At 34.2% G+C, this 23,766-nt stretch overlaps 1 protein-coding gene across 7 annotated transcripts; it reads left to right on the top strand.

The window, feature by feature from the left end:
• The first annotated feature begins 1,999 nt into the window (after positions 1–1,999).
• Positions 2,000–23,667, top strand: LOC149078653 (coiled-coil domain-containing protein 102A-like). 7 transcript variants are annotated; one of them, XR_016193851.1, is made up of 10 exons: positions 2,027–2,287; positions 6,521–7,428; positions 7,636–7,744; positions 9,596–9,712; positions 10,515–10,724; positions 13,205–13,375; positions 14,385–14,488; positions 16,613–16,643; positions 22,789–22,935; positions 23,072–23,667. XR_016193851.1 is itself a non-coding variant. In XM_089240790.1 (9 exons), exons 2-9 carry the CDS (start codon positions 6,542–6,544, stop codon positions 22,837–22,839), a joined length of 1,680 nt encoding a protein of 559 aa, XP_089096916.1. In that variant the 5' UTR covers positions 2,000–2,287; positions 6,521–6,541; the 3' UTR covers positions 22,840–23,667. The 7 variants fall into 7 exon arrangements, 6 of the variants coding, with proteins under 6 accessions (XP_089096916.1, XP_089096913.1, XP_089096914.1 ...); XM_089240790.1 differs by having other exon boundaries at positions 2,000–2,287; positions 22,789–23,667; XM_089240788.1 differs by lacking the exon at positions 16,613–16,643 and having other exon boundaries at positions 2,024–2,287.
• Positions 23,668–23,766: the final 99 nt, after the last annotated feature.

The following is a 23,766-nucleotide window of genomic DNA, read 5'->3' as shown; positions in this document are numbered from 1 at the left end:
TCTGGAGAGACCTAGAGAGTGTGAATGCATTGAAGTGACCCATAGAATGTGCAAGCATGTGAAGGATTAATATAGTGTCCTAGAGAGTGTGCAAGCATGTAAGTGACACCAAAGAGTGACCTAGAGAGTGAGAGACCATGTCAGTGAGTGGCAAGAGTAGCGAAAAGAGTGTGAAAACGTACAAATGATCAAAAGAGGGACTTTCAGACAGAGGCGTATTCGGGGGCGGGGGCTAGGGAGGATATAGCTCAGAGCCGCAAGTTCGGTGAAGCAGCAAATTTGAAGAATGGGTGATCAAGAAAAGTAGACTAAAATGGGAGGAGAGCGACAAAACCCTAAATCTGCTTCTGCGTGCAGGGCTAGTTTCTCATAAGTTTGGGTCCTGAGCAAACATTACTTCTTTGAGGTGGAGGCGTACGCAGAAGGACAGCGGCATGGAGGACGAGACCAGTGGTCCTCAAACTTTTTTTCAACCGCAGTACCCTTGCCCAATTCATGGCTCATTTGTGTCGCCCCAGAATAGCTTAATAGACAGGGGCGGCTTAAGCAAGGATGCAAGGGTTGCGATGCATCCGGGTGGCAGCCAAAGCATTTGTTTAGACAAATAAGTTTTAAAATTTTTAAACAATAAAAATTCACATAACACCAGTGCTGTCGGCCATACCTTGACAAGCAGTTGTTAAGAAAACTTGAGGAAACAGACAGGCCACGGGGCCGTGATACCAGAAATAAAAATGGACTCTTACCACAAGGGACAAGTACAGAGTCCCTTCTCACTCCCCAAGTTTATGGCTTGGAGACCTTAGAATAAGTATTTTGGCGTTAACAACTCTATGTTGATGATTTAAGATGATAAAAAAATTCACTCCGAAAGGAAGGGAAATATCTTTTTACATCTCACATCAAAAAGAGCTGTAATGGGGGGAAAAGTTTTCCAGCATAATTAAGAACAGCAAAATTACTCTAGACCGAAAAACGGGATAGTTTTTTTTTTAAATCTTGTTGATCAAGGGTATCTTGTTTGGTTTACAACGGCGTAGAGTTTTGGATAAAAAATCGAGTCCCTCGGGCTAAAGCTCTTCCAGCCTCAGATCAGGGTCGTCTTTAGGGGGCGGCAAACAGTGCCGTCTTAACGCATGAGCCCACCCAGTCACGGGGCCTCAAGGGAAGAGGAGCCTTAGAAAAATGAGAAGTAGTTGAAGTTTCCGAGAACCGGCCCGGTAGGACCTCAGAAAAATTACTTGGCCTCGGGGTCAATGATGCTCTTAAGACTGCCCTGGCGGCAAATGAGGCATTGCGGCCGGGCAGCAGACGATCTCAAGCGCTCTTTTCAGACATTTTCACTAACAAAAATAGCACTTCAAAACATAGCACACAAAAAATAGCACACAAATCAGTATCTCCAGATCATCGCGAGGCCTCTGAGAAAGCCGATGCCCCTGGGAGCCACAACACATAAACTTTGAGAAATACTGCCTAAAGCAATCAAAACTTAGGTCAATCAAAATATCAAAGTATCAAAAGAAGTTGCCAATTTTTGGGGCCACCAAAAATTTATGAGCCTTGGGCACGGGTGAGCGTGCCTGAGGCCCCGACTACTGAAGGGGACCCCGAGAAACTCAAACTTTACACTTTTTTCTAATTTAAGGGACCCAATATTTTCTTTTGTCCCCGGGGCCTCAACCGACTTTAATCCGCCACTGTTCTTGAACAATTGAGAAACAGGTTCCTGTCTGGATGTAAAGACCCTGTGTTGTAGCCCTGGTTGAAAAACACGAAAATAAATTAAATTTCGATTTCTTCTAGCTAATTCCTCATTTTTATGTTGCTTCTCTATATTCATCCCATTTATCCCCCCCCCCTTTTTTTATTATTGTTGAATTCTTGAAAAACAAAATCGATTTTTGGCTACAATCTCGAAAACTCGAAAGAATGATAATTCCCCAAATATGGCGAGTACCAGTCTCCCATAAATAATACAACCCTAAAACATTTTGATAATCATAATCATTTCATTGTCATCAGAGGAGTCCTGCTGAGGCGTTTTGGTCGGAGATTTCTTCACCTGTTTCGTGCATTGTTGTTGTTCCAACAATCCGAGTAGAAACCGTAAACAATGATTAGAATCTGTTGATTTTTAAAACGTCTCTTTTCTCTCCATTGTTGTTGTTGCAATCGTATTTATTGATTGAACGAGAAGCCATATTAAAGATATATTTTTTTGTTGGAGTCAATGATCTTCCGGATGCTGAAATTGAGTTGCTGAACCAGTATGGTGATTGCAAGAGTAAGTTATTTGCTAAAATTGTTGAATTCTTTTATTATTAATGTTACCATTTTATCTTTTTTCGTGGAAGTTCATGTTATTGTGATGTAATCTATTGATTTGTGAATGGGTCTTTGCATACTAAATATGCTATCTCCATTTTTTTCTTACATTTCTTTTTTAATGTATTCACATGGTACATGTACAGTTTCCCATGGGGGCAATAGGTCAAATATTTGGAAATCCTCCTGTGAATTCTCTACTTTTTTTTTATGAATTAAGAGAAATATGATCCTAAATTTTCCCTGGATTTCAAATGATGTTTATAGTATGATTTTCAGTTAAATTGGAACAGCTGTAGTAATTTCAAGAATTAATTTGTAGTAGAAATTTTAAGTGATTTTTTTTTTTTTTGAATTGCAGATATCATAGTAGCCTACATTGCTTGATTCTTGTAAAAATTTTTTAGTTTTTATTTTGTATTGATACTTATCTAACATTCATCATTTTCAAAAATATACCAATAACACTCTAAAAAAAAAAAATACAGGATGTCATGCGATGTTTAAAAATCAATTTTTTTAAAATTGAAATAAAAAGTGAAACCTTTTGTAAATGAAGAACTGATAAAGTGTGTAAAATGATAAATTTTTTTTTAAAAACTTTTTTCATAAAACACTAATGATGACATTGGTTTTGAAGTAGATTTTAATTTACAGTTGCTCACAAACAATGTTCTAATTAACAATGCTTTTCAATGATGCTCCATTAGCAATAAATTTTCATTATTAGTTAACAATGTCTTTCAATGATGCTCCATTAGCAATAAATTTTCATTATTAGTTAACAATGCCTTTCAATGATGCTCCATTAGCAATAAATTTTCATTATTAGTTAACAATGCCTTTCAAACAATGTTTTTATTGACAAAATTTGATTGTTGTAATGCTATTTATTGATTTGTGAATGGGCCTTCACATAATTAATGCTATCTCAATTTTTTTCTCATATTTCTTTTTTTAATTTACCCATGTGGTACGTGTATAGTTTCCCACAGGGTTTTGATATCCTCATGTAGGAATTCTCCTCCTACTTCTTTTTCATGAATTAAGAAAAATATTATCCTTGATTTATTGGATTTCAAATCATGATTTTCAGTTGAATTTCAAAAATTAATTTTATTGTAGAACTTAAATTATTATTGTAGAAGTGAGTTGTTCTTTTTTAATTGAAAATGGTGATAGTCTGCATTACTTTATTCTTATAATTCTTTTTGAGTTTTGATTTTTGTATTGAAACGTATCCAACCCATACTCTAGAAATGTTTGAAATGTTAAAAAATATCAATGCCATAATATTTAAGAGTAGATAAAACCTGTTTTAAAAATTTAATTATATAAAAGTTAAATCTGTTGTAAACGTGGAGAAGTAAATTTTAGTAAGATGACAACAATTTTTCAAAAAATATGTGTTTTTAAAGGCCTTGTTGACATTGGTTTTTAAATAGATTTTTACTGTTGCTCATAAAAACAAGACTCTAATTAACTATGTCTTTCAATGATGGTCTATTGACAATAAATTTTCATTATTAGTTAACAATGCCTTTCAAAAAATATCTTTATTGACAAAATTTGATTGTTGTGACTTGTGATGCAGTCTATTGATTTGTGAATTGGCCTTAGCATACTTAATGTTATCTCTATTTTTTCTTGCATTTCTTCTTTTTTAAATGTATTGAGAGATATGGTACATATGCAGTTTCCCATGAGGGCAATAGGTCAAATATTATCCTCATACTCCTGGGAATTCCCACTGTACTTCTTTTTTGGAATGAAGAACAATATGGTTCTCTCAGTTTACTGGATTTCAAATGATGTTCACAGTATAAGTTTTCAGTTATATTTCAATTACGTATTTATATTTGAGCATAAATTGAGTATGTGTTCATTAGTGTGCATATTAGTTAAAAATGTCTTTCAAACGATGTGTTCCACAAAATTTAATTCTTGTGATGTAGTCTATTAATTTGTGAATTGGGCATATTTAATGCTATCTCAATTTTTTTCTTGTATTCTTTTTCAATGTATTTACATGGTACACATACAGTTAGTTTCCTATGGGGACAATAGGCCAAATATTTTGATATTGTCATGGTAATTCTTTCTCTACCTGTTTTTATGACTTAACAAAAATATTATCCTTGATTTATTGGATTTCAAATGATGTTTATAAAGTATGATTTTCAGTTAAATTTCAAAAATTAATTCATAGTATAACCTTTAAGATAGTTGTTTTTTTTAACTATAGATATCATAGTAGGGTCTACATTGCTTGATTATTGCAATGAGAGATTTTTGTGTTTTTATGTTGACACTTATCTAACATATGCTCTAGAAAAGTTTCAAAATTTAAATTGAAATAATGTTAAACCTTTTATAAAAATGAAAGGTGTTAAATTTTCATACAGTGACAATCACTTTTTGAAAAAAAAATGGTTTTAAATACTTCTATTAATTAATAGTTGCTTATAAACTATGTCTTTCAATGATACTCCCATTGGAAATAAATTTCCATTATTAGTCAACAATGCCTTTTGAACAATGTTTTTATTGAAAATGACTTTCCTGTTTCAGTTGATGCCTTTTAAAGGATTTTTAATTGACAGTGTTCATCAATTCAGATGAGGATTTATGGTTTTGCTGCCTATGGGCTGTAATAATTTTCTGGCCCTTCTCTCCTTATAGTGTATTTTTTTACTGGAAATGCCCAACCACACTTAGGTACCCACTAGCACTCTGTAAATGTTTACCTCTGAATAGATTAGCAATGTTTTATAAACAATCTTCCTGCTAACAATATCTGTTAAACACTGTTCTAGTATAAACAGTGTCTTTAAATAATATCCCAGTTACTAATGTTTTTCAAACAATGCTTTTTCAGAATGGATTCCCACTTATAATTCTACAATGACTTCTAACAGTACTCTGGTTGACAAGGCCTTTTCAACTATCAGTTAACAATGCTCTTTAAACTAAGCTTTTCATTATCAGTTAATAATCTTTTTAATAATGCTTCAAATGGTAATGACTTTTAACGTCTTCAATAAACAATGTGTTTTAAACAGTGTTCCAGTTGAAGCTATAACTATAAGGGATGCTGGACCAGAAGCACCTAATACAGCCTTTTCCTTCTTTCTGAAAATTTGTGCAAAATAATGGAGGGGAAGCACCTTCTTGCTCATGAAAACCAAGTGACTTCTTTCCTATCTATTGCACCCCCTGATTCTAATTACACACAATAGTGTTTTTGAATAATTTTTTGGCCTAATAATATCTTTTAAACAGTTTCATTTGAATTGATTGTAACTTTTGAAAAAGTTTTCAACGCAAAATAATTTTGAATAACAATTAAATTTTTTCAGCAGCGCCCATTATTATGATTGCTTAATGAACATTTAGGGTCCTTCCCGGTTCGGGCATGGATGTTTACTAACACTAACAAATTCCCTGGACGGATCATGCTGATCCCTTGGGAATACGTGAGGATCACGTTATTATTATTAATTATTAATACAGGGCTGGACAAATCCCAGGTGCCAGGTTGCCATGAAACTAGAAAATTGGTATTGGTGCCTAAAATTTTCTAAAGGGGGCTGCTGAATTGGAGTCTGAGGATGACACAAAATTTCATGAACTTATTACGCTACATCTTTTAACATGTGAGAAGTAAAGGAAAGCATTGTTTAGGGCCGTTTTTTTTTTTTTAAAGATGCCATGCTTAGCTCTTAAGAAATTTGGTTGGTGCCTGTGTGAATATTTTATTGATTTTTCAAGCCCTGGCCTAATATAAAAATATATACAGTAAAATCTCAATATGATGATACTCTGAGGACCTAGAAAAAATATTTTTGTGGAGGGATTATATCATTATATTGACAGGTGGTAGTTTAACATTAGACTATAGCTATTTCCAGACAAGACTAGAAAATATCATTGCAGAGGGATTTACCATAATATCAAGTATTGTTGTAGCGAGGTTTCACTGTATTATAAACCTGTAAATGGTGCAATTTTTTAAAGCCCAAGACATATTTAAAGCATAATTCTTCTATTGTACTTTGTTTTATCATTACAAATTAAAAAATTAATAATATTTTCATGTACACCATAAGAATCTTGGGAACTTTACCATTTCCATTTTTTCTGTAATTTTTCTTTCAACAATCTATCTCTTATCTTTTCATTGGTCCTTTAGGTGAGCATTGTGTGAAATAAAATGTCTCATGCTGGATCCACAACAGCATCTGTGAAGCGTCACATGAGTAGCTCCTTATCGCAATGGTCAGAACACGGTGACATGCCTAGTGATATGTCTCAGCATTCTTTGTCATCTCACCACCATCATCATCACCATAACTATGATTCCGAGTGGGATGCCAAAGAAGAACTACGTCTCAGGGAACTGGAAGAAGCAAGAGCCAGGGCAGCTCAGATGGAGAAGACCATGAGATGGTGGTCTGACTGCACTGCCAACTGGCGTGAAAAATGGAGCAAAGTCAGGACAGAGAGAAACAAAGCAAGAGAAGAATCTCGCGTTCTTAGGGGAAAGCTAGAGATAGCTGCAAAAGAATGTAATATGCTGAAACGTGAGAAACAGGAACTTTTCTGTGAACTCGATAAGCTTCGAAAAGAGTTACAAATCATAGAGACTAGGCAGGATTTTGCTGGGGACAAAAACAGTGAATTGAGCTTTTCGAATGGCCAGATATCTGAACGAGTGGTTGCTGAGCGTGATGTAGATGTTAGTGAGAAGCTGCCCTCCCCAACTGAATCATCAATACTCAATATAGCTTCAGCAAAGCCGTTTGCAAGTAACTCTCTGGAAAATAAGTCTTCGGTTTCATCTGTATTTGAAGGAACAGATAGCGGAGCCCCAACAAATGAAGATTTAGAATTCCTTGACAAACTTTTGCATCAGAGAGACAGCAAAGATGATTTGTCCATCAGTACTATACCGACAGTGAACGAAAGAAAGAATTCCAGGACTTCGCATAAGAGTATAGAAGATTTCAGTAGCACTGTTCCAGAACTCACTGAACAGAAAATTGCCATGTTACAGCTAAGGTTGGATGAAGCTACCAAAACTATTTTGGCTGAAAGGCAGTAAGTGAATTTGCATCGTTATATGCTCTTTTTCTTTTTATGGTATCTTATCCTATAATGTAAAAGTTTTCCACTGAATTGCAAATTTCAACGCTCAGAGAAACTGCCTAATGATGTCATTTGAACATGGATTTCGATAGCAGAAGATACAGCGTAATATAGTTGTTTGCAATATTTAATTTTTATTATTTTTTTCTTCTTTGGCAGAGAGAAGAACAAGCTGATGAAAAGCATGGAAAAATTGCAGGTAGAATGCAATCAGATCAGAATGAAGTATGAAGACCTAAAGAAATCCAAACAAGATACTTTGAAAGAGGTTTGTTGATTTTTTTTTATGTGCTAAATGCAAGTCTCGATGAACAGAGAAAAATTTTGGTACCAGTCAAAGTTCTCTGAGGACAACAATATTTTTGTTTGAAAAAAATGGTCAAAATATTTTTTAAAAATTTTTTATTCATGACTTAATGATTTCCCTTTTCATATTGGCAGACATGCTGACATGAGTTCCAAAAATTTTGTGACACCCTCAGGTTCCAATCGAGTAATCACACTTGTCATTTCAACCTCTGACTGAATGTGTGTGTGGTTCCAAAAATTTTGTTCTCCATGTGTTTGTGTAGAAAACATTTCTGTTTTTTATGCAGGCTGTCATAATGTGGTGAAATTCACAAAACTTAACAATGGTTTGTCAAACTCCATAAAAAATTGTGTAATTTGTTCTACCAACTGGTGTAGACAGGCTGAATTCCACTGCTGCCTACATGTTTGTACAGAATATTCACTCCTGGCTGCAAATGTTTATTCACAAAAATCAAGCTATTGATTATTATGTAATAAAAAAATTGCTATGGCATACCCTATGTCAAACAAGATCTCATACTTTGGTACAAAGTACGCGACTATAACAATAGGTACAATGCTATTGGTGGTCACTTACTTCTGAGTGGCTACCAGTAGCATTAGTAGCGCCCAAATGGTGTGGTTGTAAGATGGTCATCTACCACCGTGAAGGTTGCCATCATGGTTCCAAGTTCAAACCCAGGGGAAAATATAGATAAGATAATTTCCTAACGAACTTGAGGCGACCACCGATAGATGGTGCTTTCATTTCCAACCCAACTCATTAATGGCAATATGGGCAGAGTTTTTGTTTGATGAAGTAGTAGTAGCATTACTATGTTCCTGCATATACCTCTCTGTTATCATGGTGGCCATCAAGGCATCAGCAGTCATGCCATCAATTTTCATCTGAAATGCTGCCTTCCAGATAGTACTACTATTTGAGAAAGTCTCCCCACACAGAGCAGGCAGATTTTCAACACAATATATACATGACAGAAATTCAGGCAACCACCACTTTCACTTCAAAATATGGGAGGCAGATGGCAGCACCACTAGAAAAATCAGACAATATAAATACCATAGGGCTAAACATGCACTGAAAACACTTGTTTCAGCGTGTATTAATTCATTAGAAATTCCTGAGAGATATTTTTACACAGCGCAGTGCATGTATATACGGTTAAATAGGTAACTTCACCAGCTGAAATTGGTCTTCTGTGATGCAAATGTGAGCACATCTCTCATTTGAAAATGTTTCCCCACAGGGAGCCTGCCCACCTTCAACACTACACTTATGAAAACAATAATTTAAGCATTTGCTACATTCACTTCTAATATGGAAGACAGATGGCAACACTTCTTGAACACAAGACTAGCATAACTCTGACAACATTAATTTGCTAGAGCCACAATACATTTTCACACACAACACATTCTCATGCAAAAATTTTGTTAGAATTTCTGCTGCAGGTATGACTGTAGCATACCTTATTGCTTATTGACCAATGTTTTGATTTTTCAAAAGAAAATCAAGAGCAAGTGAAACCCCTTGAAGATTAAGGCCTTATGTATTAGACTCTCACATGATGGAGGGAAAAATTAAGTTCAAATAATAATTGTTTCTTCGCTTCAGAAAAATGTTTCAGTATTCAAAATTGTGAAACACCCAAAAGTAGAATTTAATAAAATTATTGTTGAGAAAACAAAACAAACTTTGGGAACCTAGATGTTAGTAACTGAGTTTTTAAGGATAGCTTTATCAAAACGATAGAAAATAAAAAAGGAAGAACAATGCTCATTAAAAATGTTATTATTGAATTTTCAGTTGAGTCAGATCAAAGCAGAACATCAAGATGAGCTGGATACGATAAGACTTGATCTTGAAGATGAAGCAAATAATAGGACGTCATTAGATCAAAGATTAGCTGAACTACGTTTAGAGGTAAGTGTTTTTCAATTATTATTTTCATTCATTATTGTAAAATCAGATAACTATACTATTTTTGTGACACTTTTTTTTTCTCGTTTTACTGCACCCTCTATTTTTTGAAACAAATTCATGAAAAGTACCTCATATAGCAAAAAAACTTTTTTAATCAAGGTCCTCTACTGTATATATTTTTCTCATTATCTCACCATTTCTGAGGAACATCCAGATAAACATATTTGATTTTGGAAAGGGGAAAAACATAGATTAGATTTTTTTTCTTTAGCAAACATAATTTGTTGCTTCAGAATGATCATTTATTGACGTTTGAGATCATAATTTTTCAAGAACAGAAAAATTTGATGATTAATGAAAATGATCATCTATATAATAAATTGGAAAATATTAGGGAAACAAATCTCTGAAGTTATAAAATTTAGAATATATATATAAGACATCATTGAAAAAAGTTTTTATTCAATAATAAAAATATAAAATTATCATGAGTCTTTTCATGCCATATGGTGTTATAGGTACAACCATACCATGTGATGAGATTCGATTGTTTGGTTAGAGTCAGGTAATTTTTTAAATATTTTTTTGAAATTCACAATAAATGTTTTGAACGGTAGGACAACATCATAAACGGGGGGGGGGGGGATTATTTGATTGGGGTTTGGCAGCGCAGTGCGTATGATTTTTTTTCTTTATTTTGGTTCAAAGATTTACAATAGAGGGATTTTTTTGTTTATTTGGAGCATTTTTAGTTTATTTTCAAATATTTCTTTGCTAGTTATTCGCTTTACCATTCTTTTAGTTGGAGCGACTTCAGAGTGAAAATGCGGCTGAGTGGGGAAGGAGGGAAAGACTGGAAACTGAGAAACTTGCTTTGGAAAGGGAAAATAAAAAACAGAGAACGCAGATAGAGGATTTAGAGGAACGGCTTGAGAGGAAAACAAAACAAATGACTATGGCATCTGATTCTGATGTCAAAGCACTTCAGGTTGAGCTTCACGAAAAAAATAAGGTAGGTGCATGACTATAGCGTTTTGGGCTTCTTTTCCTTTGGGGATGGGCTTTGTTTTTATTTTTCCATTAAAAATCACTCAAAAAATATCAAAATATATTATTCGCTTAGTCCTGTAAAAGCATGTTTTTGTTGAAATTAAGATTCAAATTCTTGAAACTTGTAACTTATATAATTATATGTTTGGATATGGCCATATATTATATTAAAGTGTATTTCTTTTGTGTCAATTCATTAATCTTTTTGCTGAATTCAGCATTAATTTATTCAATTCAGTGTCATTTCATTCATATACAAATGCATATACAGTTGAACCTTGTTAACACGAAGCAGGAAAGACAAACAAATTCTTTCACTTCAACAGACCTTTATGTTATCCTGAAATCCAACATTTTTACTTATATATGTTCCGCTACAATTTCGCATTACGTATACTTTAGGTCTCAGTTTCAAGACTGCAAAACAAAAATCATAATTAACACATAAGAAGGGTGAAGACATGAGTTAATCAAACTTTTCTTTTGGAATTTTGACCAATGCTCCTCTTCAATTCCCGCTATTTTTCCTGTATTTTTCTATGTTATGAGCTTGTCAAAATGCAGAACCATTGTGGAAGATGAGCATCTTACCAGTGCGCCACTCAGGCGGCATAAGTCATCATCTGGTGGCAGTGTCAGCAATGTGTCGCTGTAGTGGTAGAGTAGTCATAATGATGGACTCACATCGCGAGGTCCCTGGTTCGAACCCCACCTTTGCCATAGTGGTGGTCAGCTGAAGTTGGTTTTCTGTGGTTCCAAACTTCGAGGTTGCGAATGGAAGCCGATCTCCCCGTTAAAATGTCTCGCCACAGAGAGCAGCAGGCCTACAAACAGTACAAGTATTCAGTCATTTCACTTCTGAAATATATATATCTGGTGTACAAATATAATCTGATGGCAGCACTGAAAAATCAGACACAACACCAGATAGGCTCTCAAACTGTTAGGTACACACTTACGGTACAACTCACTAGGTAGTAAATTGCCCATAGATGGTGATAGACCTGAGTTGTGCTCAGTTTGAAAGAAAAAAGTGTCAGGTATGTGAGCTTTGGCCTGAGTTAGGTCTGGCTGTCCATCATGTACGGCCCTGTTCTGTCGATAGCAGAAAGCGTGCGCTCGCGGCTCGTGACATCACTGATTAAGTCCATTCCACCTATAGTCATTAGATATAGTGCAAAAAAAGGTGAAGATATTGCATGCGTTGGCTTGCTATATCCAATGGTTACAGGTGAAATGGCTTCAGTGACATCAAAGCTTCATGCTGAGGTTCAGCACACATGAGCTTAAGGAAAGATGATTCGTTGACTTTGTAGTTTAATGGTGCTCAACCGGCAAGTGAGAAGACATGGTTCTGATTCCCCGCAAGGCCAGTTGAATTTTCTTTCTTGGATTTATCTTTGCATCAGCCAGTTGTTGAAACCTTCATGGTAACAGCGGAAAGTGACATCACCTTCGGATAAGCTGAAAGACTTCATTTGTCAATTGCAAGATGCAAGATAAGTACTTTCTATCTCTTTCCACTGAGACTCTCGACTGTGTTGTCTCACCATTTGATTTTGCAGACAGTGCTGAGGAAATAGATTTCACTGCTTGCGAACGAAATCAATTTATCAATCTTTGCACCGATTCCACACTGAAAAGGAAGTTCACCAAGAGTGAGGTGTCTGTGGCTTCTCATCATATCTATGCAAGCAAGCCTTCTCTGCTATGGCAACAATAAAATACAAAACAAGAAATAGACTACTCAACCGTATATGCAGCTTGTACAAATTCCTCTGAAGAATCTCTAACGAATTGGTGCATGCCTGAATGTGTGTGTATATGTTGTGAATATATGATGTTAAGTTTGTTTCTGTGTGATGCTTGTTATGTGTAGTGCTACCATCTGTCAAAAAATAGACTGCAAGGCCTTGAGGACAATTTACATGTTTCATTGCCAAATGTAAGGCCTGATTTCAAGTATTTGTGCTTGAAGCATCAATCACAAGTTTCATATTAATGATTAATCAAACAAAACTTTATTGATGTATTTTTACTTAGTGATTTTTGCTGTAGTAAACTGTATTCTGTATTCAAGGAAGGGTGTCCCAAGTTTCAAGTTTTTAATGTTATTCCTGAGGGTGTCATGAACTTCAAAAGGTTGGGAAACGCTGGTGTAATTGATGGAATTGTTTTTTTAAATTTACCTTAATATTTTTATTGATGTGAGTCCTAATTAATCTCTTTTATTATTAGCAACACCCCTAATCTTCAGGTGTATTGCAATAATTTATGAAACAATAAAAATTATTCAAAGAACTTAAAAAAAGATTTTAACAGATTGTAGTGTAGGGTTTAGATTCAAGATATATTTTGTAGAAATTAAATAAATACCATAATTGAAGAAATTATCAATGAATATTATAATAAGGTCTTTATGTTTTTTTTTCCATATTCCAGGAACTCGCTGACTTAAAACATGCACACAGTAAACTAAAGAAAGTTTTGCAGGATAAGTCAACTGAACTTTCGCATGCTATGAGAAGATCGGAACAGTATGAAGCAGAAGTGAAGAAACTCAGAAGTCGTATTGAAGAACTAAAGAAAGAACTTGCTGCTGCTGAGGATGAAGTAGGAAAGCATAATCATGCTGCTCTTTGAATTACAGGCGATATATATATAAAATACCTCTTTTTTTCATATAACAGATGGATAAGTTTTTCAATGAAAATTTATTCCATGACAATGATTGGAATGTGTATCCACTCTCTTGATAATATCCAAATTTTTCAGCATCTTTTGAATGCTTTGCAGTTTTCTCTGCAGAAATTTTTCAGAGCTGGTAAATGTTCTCTAATCATAGTAGGTTCTTAAAAGTATTTTTAAACTAGTAAAATTTAGCATATATTACGATCCTAACTCTTAGGTAGTCACCATGGACAGAGGTACGGATAGGGAGCATTGCCCCCAATGTCAAAGATGAAGCTGACTGATCTAACGTTTATGCCTATATATGAATTAACATCATCATGCCTCCCCCTCAGCCATCATCATTGTGTGTCTCCCAGACTTTCAAGTCTGTCTCCGCCTATGGTACTCACTCAGTGATCATCTTGTAAATTGATTTAAACTGATGTTGGTGAGTTCAGGCTGTGACTTGTACATTTAAAATTGAGTATAATCATTATTTACTGCATTTGATACTTCCTTTGTTGATTTTGAACTATGGCCTTGTATTGAAATTGTGTATTTACCGAAGCCAAACTCTGTGATTTTAGCCAAATAGTTACTACCACATTGTGGAACACATGTTGTAGCATGTACTGATTCATTAAAAATTCCCTAGAGAAATGTTTAAGAAATGCATATAGGGTTAACTAGTAGAAATCACACAGCTGAGAAACAATCATTACAAAGGAGGGATCATCTTTTTCTTGATATAACTGCATGAGATTTTAATTTCTCAAGTAGCTAGGTGTGAAAAAAAAAACCATGGGCAAAATAACCTTTATTTAATCATAGTGTAGCTGTTATTACATATTTTTAGTGAAAAAAATGATATTACTGCCTTATTTGAATAATCATTAAGTTGCTATTATTATCATCATTGTTTTACATGATTTCTTTTGCTTCCTTCCAGGTCGACAGTGCCACTAACAATATCAGAAAATTACAAAGAACAAATGATGAATTGCAAGAACAGATAGACAGCTACCAAGTACAGGTTCAACATCTGGAAAGCAGGTGAATTATCATAAAAGCATGTCATTTTTATTCAAAACTGGGAATAATACCTGGCATATAGCAGTATTCTCTGTGTTCACACAATTAAGGAAGTGACAAACCATTGTAAAGGGATAAACTCCTGTGACAAACACATTGCTTAGAAAAACCACAGTTACAACCTCTCCAAAAAACATTAGAGCAAAGGAAAAATTGTTGGCAGACGGTTTTTTCACCATTTCATGCATTTGCCATGCTCTGATGAACTTTCAATCCACTATCTATAAAGTTATGAAAAAATACAATAATATATATATAATGATAGTAATACACACATTTTAATTATCATTATATTATTTTATTATATTATTATTATATTTGATAGGTGGTCTTAATTCTAATCAAATGCATTTTTTTTTCAAAAAAGAGGTAGTAAATAAGGAATTATCTAACCTGATACTTCAAAGCTGTGTTTTTCATAACTATGGACTGGTGAAAAAAAGTTCAGAAATTTCACAGACTGGCATAGGTGGATGCAGGGAGGGAGGCCTTTTCCCTAGCTCTTCAAAAAAATTATATCATTAGCATAGACAGGAGGTGTGTATGTGGTAAACCTAGCCCCCATCCCCCATTCACTATTATCTGTTCCTTCCCATTCCTGTATCCGCTTGTGCAGACTGATAGGAAATAATCTATAGACTGATAAATAATTATGAAGAATAATTTTATGATCAACAAAAAGTAAATAAGCACAAGAAATAATTTGCAGATCGGCAAAAAACAAATAAATAGGAGGAATAGCAAAAATAAATGAATGGGAGAAATACAGTCAGCCCCACGTAATCGGATATTCCAACACACAATATCCGATTAAGCGGGGAGCAATTCGATTGCCATTTGCATGTTGAAAACTAATAAAGGATCAATATTAATAAAGTTTCTCGAATAAATCGGACATCAAAAGTGAAATTAAAATTGTATTTAATTGCAACGATCACGATACTTAAGATTTTTACTTTTCATCAGGACAGTTAACACCCTCTATTGGCTCAACAGAGAACAAAAATTAAATAATTAAATGCACCTATTGAAGACAACTTAAATACTTGGAGGCCAGTGCCTACTCTCAAATGCATTTATCTAAGCCCAGTAACATATTTTACATTAACTACAAATGTTTCATTCAATAAACCATTATGTGTAGCAGCTGATGTGTATTAACAGTTGACATGTGAAGCATAATTTTCAATTAAGTAGCTGGGGGAAGTCATTGAAATTATCATATTAAGCAGGGAACTTTACATTGTCTCTGTGGGATTAGAAATTTTGTGGCTGGAGGATTTTATCTATTTAAATAGGGTATCCATTTATCCGTTATCCAATTAAACGGAGCTGACTATAACAAGCCAAATTGGCAAAAAAATAAATAAGAAGAAATAATTTGAGGACCAAAGAAAGAAATAGATAAAATTCTGTGAAGTAATTTACTGACCAGCATAAAATATACACCATAAATAGGAGAAATAATTTGTGGATAGGCAGAAAATAAATAACTGTGAGAAATAATTTGAGGCTTATAAATACATAGGAAAAGTAATTTGCAGACTGACAAAAAAAAAAATAAATGGGGAAAATAATTTGTAAACATGCTAACGGTCAGACAGAGATAAAAACCAAAATATAGAGACGCATAATACTTTACAACTAAAATTAAGTATAGACAATGACTATGAATTGGTCAAAATTTCTGAGATGGAGAGGCATCGGTCAACAAGCTGTTCAAGAACATTGCTTTAAATACTATCAGTAGAAAAAAGGGGTCAAAGTAGCTTATCATTCATGACATGTCCTGTTCGGAATACATACAAAATCTGCTGGAGATGAGTAGAAATTTATAAATTTGTATTGAGAATACACTTAAAAAACCCACAAAATTTCATATTATAAAGTAATTACAATTGTGAAACTTTTTAATTTATCACGAGTGTAATTTCTTGTTAGTATACAGCATTTCATAACACTATAGGTATTGCATTCAATATTTTTGTATTATATTATGTGCAATGAAATTTTTTTGGAATTAACTTTTTTTAACTTCTTATCAATGATTTCTTCTTTCTCTGGTTATGGATTCCTCTATTCTAGCCAAAGCAACGCAGAGCCTTCAGTTGAATCGGTTAGTACTAACATATCTTGTTCTGGCTGCATGCAATGTCTACTCTTTGTTTATTATCTAATGAATATTTATTTCATTTGTACTGAATATAATAGTTAACCTATACCTGCTTAACCTTATAACACAAAATTCTAGCCACTTTCTCTGAGCTGGGAATTTGTATATTACACATTCATTCTCCCCCCCCCCAACCTCTTCAATGTCTTTCAGTATATAATAACATATGAAACTGGAATTACTTCAGAATTATGGTGATTAGATCAAAATTGTTCTTTTATGTACTGATGATAAGATTTGTTCCTCTAGCCAGCTCTTAACCAAGTATTCTGCATTATCATGGTGTTGATATGAGTTGACAGATCATATTTCACATAGAAAATAAAAGCTTCAAAAGCTTTCATTCTGGAAGGATTGTGGTCAATTTCTACTGTGATTTTGTGATTTGCTTGAAGAATTTTAATCCATTTTCATCAGTTCAAAGAGACATTACACACACAATCCATTTCAAAGAGACATTACACACACAATCCATTTCAAAGAGGCATTATTTCCATTTCTCAAGCACAGAAAATGGTAAATGTGGTCAGGGGCATGTCGTTTATCTAAGGTGCCTAGAAAAAAGGGAGGAGTCATCATTCTCAAACTAATCCTAATTAATCCAAAATCATTTATCAAAAACAAAAATGTAAATTCTGATAAACAGATCTTTCATTTTTCTCATTTTCAAGTGAAAACGGTTGTCTAACACAGTGATTGTGAACGTGGGCGTTAATGCCCCCTGGGGGGCGGTAGAAGCTAGGGTATAACATGAGATTCAATGGGTTAGATTGCATTGGGGGGCAATGGGAGAAAAACATTTCTGAAGAAGGGGGCGATTGGGCAAAAAAGGTTGGGAAACTATGGTCTAACAGATTCAAATTTGCGTAGATAATTTAATTTTTTTGAAAAACTTACAAAATATTCAGAAATGTATTACATAGCTCTCATATATGGATTGTTTTCAAAGCTGAGCTAAAGATAAGCATAGTCACTTCAATGGGAAAACCGTTCATTAATGTGTCACTACTAGCAGAGGGGTGAACTACAGTCATTTTTTCTCCTGATTCGCTTACTATTTTTCTTAATCTTTTCCACATGGTTGCTTACTCTGTTTAATATTATTTTAAATTCCATCGTTCTGTTTTACTCATTTCCCAGTAGGTTATTCCTAAGACAAATTACCTTTCTCTGCATATCACATTATTTTTTTTGTGTTATATTGATTTTGTTAATCATTATTTATTTATATTTTTTATCGTTAGTTTAAATGGTGAGGCATCCAATCTTGTTTCATACTAATCTTTGGAACAGAAATTATGAACTTTGGTTGAAATTATTGATCAAAAGTGAATTTTTTTCCTTAAAAAAATGAATGAGATTAAGATCATTAGTTGAACATGTCAAGCAAGGAATGAATTACACAACAAATGTGATGTTGATGAACAAAATCTCACCCAAGCATAAACTGTCAATAAAAAATGGATATAGGTGTGACTATATGCTAGTTCACCCCCTCCCCCCTATTCTCATCAGATGGTGCTGCTATCGAATTCAGCGTCATAATTTTTTTTTAACATTGAGTGTCCATGCTTTCTCCTAAACAGCTTTGATTGTTCTAATGACAATACTGACAGCAACTTGAATATTTGTTGAGCTGACTAAAAGGTGGCAGCATTGCGTGGATTAGTATTAATAGTAGTATCTAAATAAAATGCAGTAAGACTACATATCTGCTGAGTAGAGGAGAAAATTTACGCAACAGTGATGCATGATGGGGAATATGCATCTAAGCCATAATTCCCCAAACTTTTTTTTTGTTCCATCGCCCCTTCAGAAATTTTTTCCCCCATTGCCTCCCACCCACAGGATCCAATGTGATAAGCATAGCTTGTATCGCCCTCTGGGCAATTTCATCATTCACCAGGGAGCATTATTGACCACTTTGCGAAACACTGATCTAAGCAAAGAAATCTCTATTCTCTTTGAATTCGTTCATCAGACATAAATTGTTTACAGGGAAATTTATTTAAAATGAAGTACTTTGCATAAGTGTTGAGTTACAAGAGGAACTGGCCTGTTGGAAACCTAAGTAAAAATTACACAGAAGGGTGAATTAAAATTTCATGAGTCCTTTTTAAAATTTTTGGTAATTCATATCCTACACCACATCTGTGACTTCACTATTAGACAGTAATTTTGACATCATAAAAGAGCCAATATGACTTTAATGGCCAGAGTAGATAGGTTTGCTTTTGCTTCCTGGTGGAACCAGGTTGTATCACCTGTCACTAACATATGGTGAAAATATTTCACTTGTTTTGGGGCACTCTTTCTCAAGATGACTTTCAGTATAAATTAAAGAATGTGTGACTGCGTTACAGTTAAAAAAATTTTTATACAAATGAATTTGTTAAATAGAAATTAATTTTGCATGTGCCTATTAAAAAATAAACTTTAAAATTAAAATTTAATGAAACTTCAATATTCAATGCAAATACAAAGGCAGAATAGAGTCTTCTGTATTTTTATGCAGTATGAAATTATATATATATTTTTTTTTCTTCTGTAAACTGTAGTAATGAGAATTTTCAGTACAAGATTGCTTGCCATCGGTTCAAGCCCTCAAAAATGTATTTCAAATTTTTTAAATCGCACAATCAACAAAAACATAATTTTTAAAAATAAATTTATTCAACCAAGTATACTACAAGGGGAAAATATCTTGCACTAGAGTGTAGCTGGAGCAAATACTTTAGTTCCCTCTCTTGCTTCTTATTCCCCCTTATCATCATAATATTTTGTTGGTAAAACCCCATGAACAGAATTTTATTTCTTTATTTTCTCCTTCACTGTAGTTTAAGGAGTGTAAAAACAAAAGTATTAAAGGTGGGTCTATGCACGTGTGCGCTATGGCTGTCTGAGTAGTTTACTGGAGTTTCCAATCCATGTGTGTACAGCTTTCACAAAATATTTCATCGTGAGCCAAGCAACGCATACTAGATGTACGCCAAACTTGTGTTATTTCACAAAACAACAAAATAGATATATATGAGAAATTTATTCATATGAAGGTGGTACAACCTTGTCGAGCACGGGTAGCACAAGACCAATGAATTTTTTTCTTCCTCCCTGGAAGCATGCGCTTTCTCTTAACGATCGTAGTGCCACAGTACCCCCCCCCCCCCAGTGCAGATCGCACAAACTAATTATTGGCAACAAAAGAAAATATATATATATACACACATAAGGACAGAATTAAACATGCACTTATAAAATGAGGTGATTTGGGGGACGACTTGCCCTGCTGTAATGAGTCACAATGGGTTCACTGTTTGTACTGTCACTGTTAGTGGCAATGTGTGCAAGTTTCACTCGTGCAATGTTCACATATATGCTTCTTCCTTTGCATCTGATGGTGACAGTGTTATTGCGCCTTGCGACCACTTCATAGGGGCCCATCATATAGGTGCTGCAACGGCTATGTGGTATGTGTGTGTATGTGTGGCATCAGAGGTAATTCCACTCGCCAGGAACTGAGAATCCAAATGTTTGAACCATAGATGTGGTTATTTGCCCCAAAACAGTGGGGCTTTGACAGCAACCCGAAACATTACCAGTGTTTGCTCGGGTGGATTGGACATCGTTGGTTGCTCTGATGGATTAGACAGGGTCACCAACTGTTAATTCACAAAACAACAAAATAGGTAACGAGAAATTTATTCATATGTAAGTGGTACAACCTTGTCGAGCACGGGTAGCAAGACCAATGAATTCTTTTCTCTCACCAGAAGCATGCGCTTTCTCTTAATGATCGCAGCGTCACACTTGGAAGGCTCCGTTTGTTGATGGATCTGGGGAAGAGCTAGTATTAAATCTCTTTGGTTTTATATGGCCAGTGATGAGTTGTGCATGGGGGAGAGGAAGATCACTGTCAATTTACAAAGCAAACCACTGGAAACAGTTCAGGATGAGTTAGCCTATGTAGATGCACATCCCTTGTGTACAGTATACTGGGAGGCTGGATAGAAAAAAGTGTGTAAATCTGCTCCACATATTTTTTGCCTTTATTTCCTAAATTTTAATGAAGATACTATCTTCTGAGATTTGTCTCTTAATATTTAAACTATATGTCACCCAAATTGGTTTCCATAAGTTCATACATATAAGGGGGTTAAGTCTTATTAATGATGTATTGAATGCATGCATACAAAAAATTTGCATTTAATAAAAAAATATAGTTGAAAAAAAAATTATCCAATGCAATCTCAAAGACACGCACATCACAACTACTCATAAATTAGATTTATGTTCTCACATTGTTTGCTTGAATTGCTTCAAAACCTGATAGTATTAAAGCTCATGTAGAGTGACCCAATATGTTTAAAGAATTTTGTCTATTTTCATGTATTTTTTTTATTCATGGTCAAATGAAAATCTATTTTGAAGTAATGATTAGCACATTTATTTATGCAGTTCTCATTTTTCTACCCGAGCAGCAAGTTTTCATACATACATTAACCTTGTAGCATTATGATTGCAGCTTGCACAGCAAGGATCTGTCCAGACTTTTTTTACAGGGTCCCGTTTTTGGGAAAATTTTCATTTTTGTGAAAAGGGTCATTAATTTTATGGAAAATGGGTAATTTTTTGGGAAGTGAAATAATCTAGCTAATTTATCAAAAAAGAAATGAAATGACAAGTTTATGGTTTCATTAGTATGCATTTTATACAGGGTATGTTTTTGAGATCCAGAATTTTGTGAAGGGTCCAGAAAACTTTCACAAATTTCAGCTGGACAAACCCTTGCAGAGGTTAAAATGTTATCTAACTCGACAATTTAGAACTTACCTAACATGATACCTATTGATAAAATATGCTTATATACAGGTGACACCGCTTATTAGAATCATAGATAATGCTATCATTCAGGTATTGTTATCACTTTCCCAAAGAACAGAATGAATCAATATCATAACATGGAAGACAAATTGTTTTTAGCTATCAGGACTTTGGATAATGTTATCAATTTTTTTTTTCTGCTGAAAGATTTTTTTGCACATTCTGAAGCTAACATTTAACCAAACTTATTTTTTTCCTGGTAAGTTACTGTTATCAGGATGCAAGACAATGTATACTGTGTATATTAGGCTCTTCTCCCTCCCCCTTCCTGTTGACAGACATTGCCATACTTAATGTTATAATCAGTCTGAGTATTTGTTGCGATCCATGTACCTGTGGAGCTGATTTTATAATGGCTTTCCTATAGTGAAGGCAAATAAGTGTATGACAAAAAAATCCTTCAGTTGGTTAGTTTCTTTAGGTTGGCCATATTCAAATAATTTCTTTTTCTGAGAGGCTTTCTCAAGGGATCTATGAAACTTTAGTGTTGTTTAAAGTGTTTCGAACATGTGGGTGCTCTTCTTGAGTTTTATGTAAAAAGTTTTAATTTTTATTTCTAATCCATTCTTGGGGTACTCAGACCTGTTCCACAAGTCACCATAGCTGCTAACCACCCACAGCACACTTGGCTTCAATGCCTCAGTAAAATGTATCATAAAATTTTAAAAAAAAATCATAATTTGGAATATACATCAGGCAGTTGGATTTTAACGCCTCGCAATGGCCAAACAAAAAATGCAAGATTTTAGCTTATACAGGTAAAAAGTCCCATCTTATAATGAATGGGGGAAAAAAATTAATGTACTTTTTGAAAATTTTGCAACCAATTATATGGCGAAGAACAGAGTTGTCCTGTTCACTATGTCTCATTCGGCCAAGCAAGATGTATGGTCACCGTGCTTGCAACTGGGATTTTTTAAATTATTATTCAGTTATTGTAATCAGAAACCCCAGAGTCTGGATATGATCACATTAATCGACATGGATGGTTAACCAACATTTTTTGGTTAACTAAATCATTTAACATGTTGAGCACTGATCTCTTCACAATCTTTTCCTAAGAGCGGCATCAGTTATAGATATTTAATGTGTTACATAGCTTATGAAATAGAAATATTTTTACTGTTTTGAATCATGTATACTCATCTATAAGTAATATTTTTTCTTTACCATGCATATACACTTAATGTTTCTGTCTCTTTATCAGACTGAGGAACTCTGCGAGTCATGCGCTGCTGACCCGACACTCGACGAATAGCTTTGTTCAAATGGATCCTGTTAGTGAAGATGATAACCTTGACTATTGATGGGTGTTCCTCCACAGTTGATTCATCGTGCATTCGGGCTGATCCGGGTAAAATAATTCTAAAAGATGAAAGAATCCACCTGTATAGAATAAATTTTTATAATCTGTGATTTGTAGTATTTTGATTACCCATGAATTTGTGACGCTTTACAAAAACTTTCTAAATTTTTTCTTATTGTTATAGTGTTGCAGAAATGAAGTTTGGATACTAATGCAGCTGACTGTCTTTAAAATAAAATATCAGATTCCATTCCAATAGTAATTTTATGTGGGTATTAATGTGACTTTTTTGTATATTGTATGTCAGTATCAGTGATGGTCTTCATGCGCACCCATTTTTAATGATTTATGGTGTTAATCCAATTTATGCCAAGTTTTATTTCTCTAAACTGTTTCAAGATATACATGTGCTTGTGCCAAGCCCCAAACTTACAGTTCTCAGAGAAAAAGGTAGTTCTCTCCTTTTTTTTCCATTTTAATATAAACTATACTACGTATATATGAAAAAATGGATTTCCTTACTTTTAAGCACTGAACTTTGACAAGTTCATAAACATTGCTGTGAAAATCTATAAAACCCTAATTCACTGTGATAGGGTAATTTATTACTTTTTCTGTCCTAGAAGGAGGCAGCCGACAAGCGATCAACAACCTCCATTATTTTCCACATGTGAGAAATGAATTATTTTTAAAGGAAGTCTATTGAAAAAATTTTACTGAACAAATGTTTCAACACAAAGGAACAAGAATTATTGGGGCTGCTCTAAACCTTTTTTTTTTTTTTAAATTCAGCAGCTGTTTCTTTTTTTTTTTTTTTAAAAAAGTTAATAAAAGCTATTAACAGGGATGGACAAATCGCAAAATAATCTAGGTACAAGA

Source organism: Pholcus phalangioides, unplaced genomic scaffold (assembly GCF_987345545.1).
Source record: "Pholcus phalangioides strain wild (caught in Gottingen) unplaced genomic scaffold, Ppha-v1.0 ptg000013l_1, whole genome shotgun sequence".
Lineage (NCBI taxonomy): Eukaryota > Metazoa > Arthropoda > Arachnida > Araneae > Pholcidae > Pholcus > Pholcus phalangioides.
This window is presented reverse-complemented; position numbering and strand designations above follow the sequence as displayed.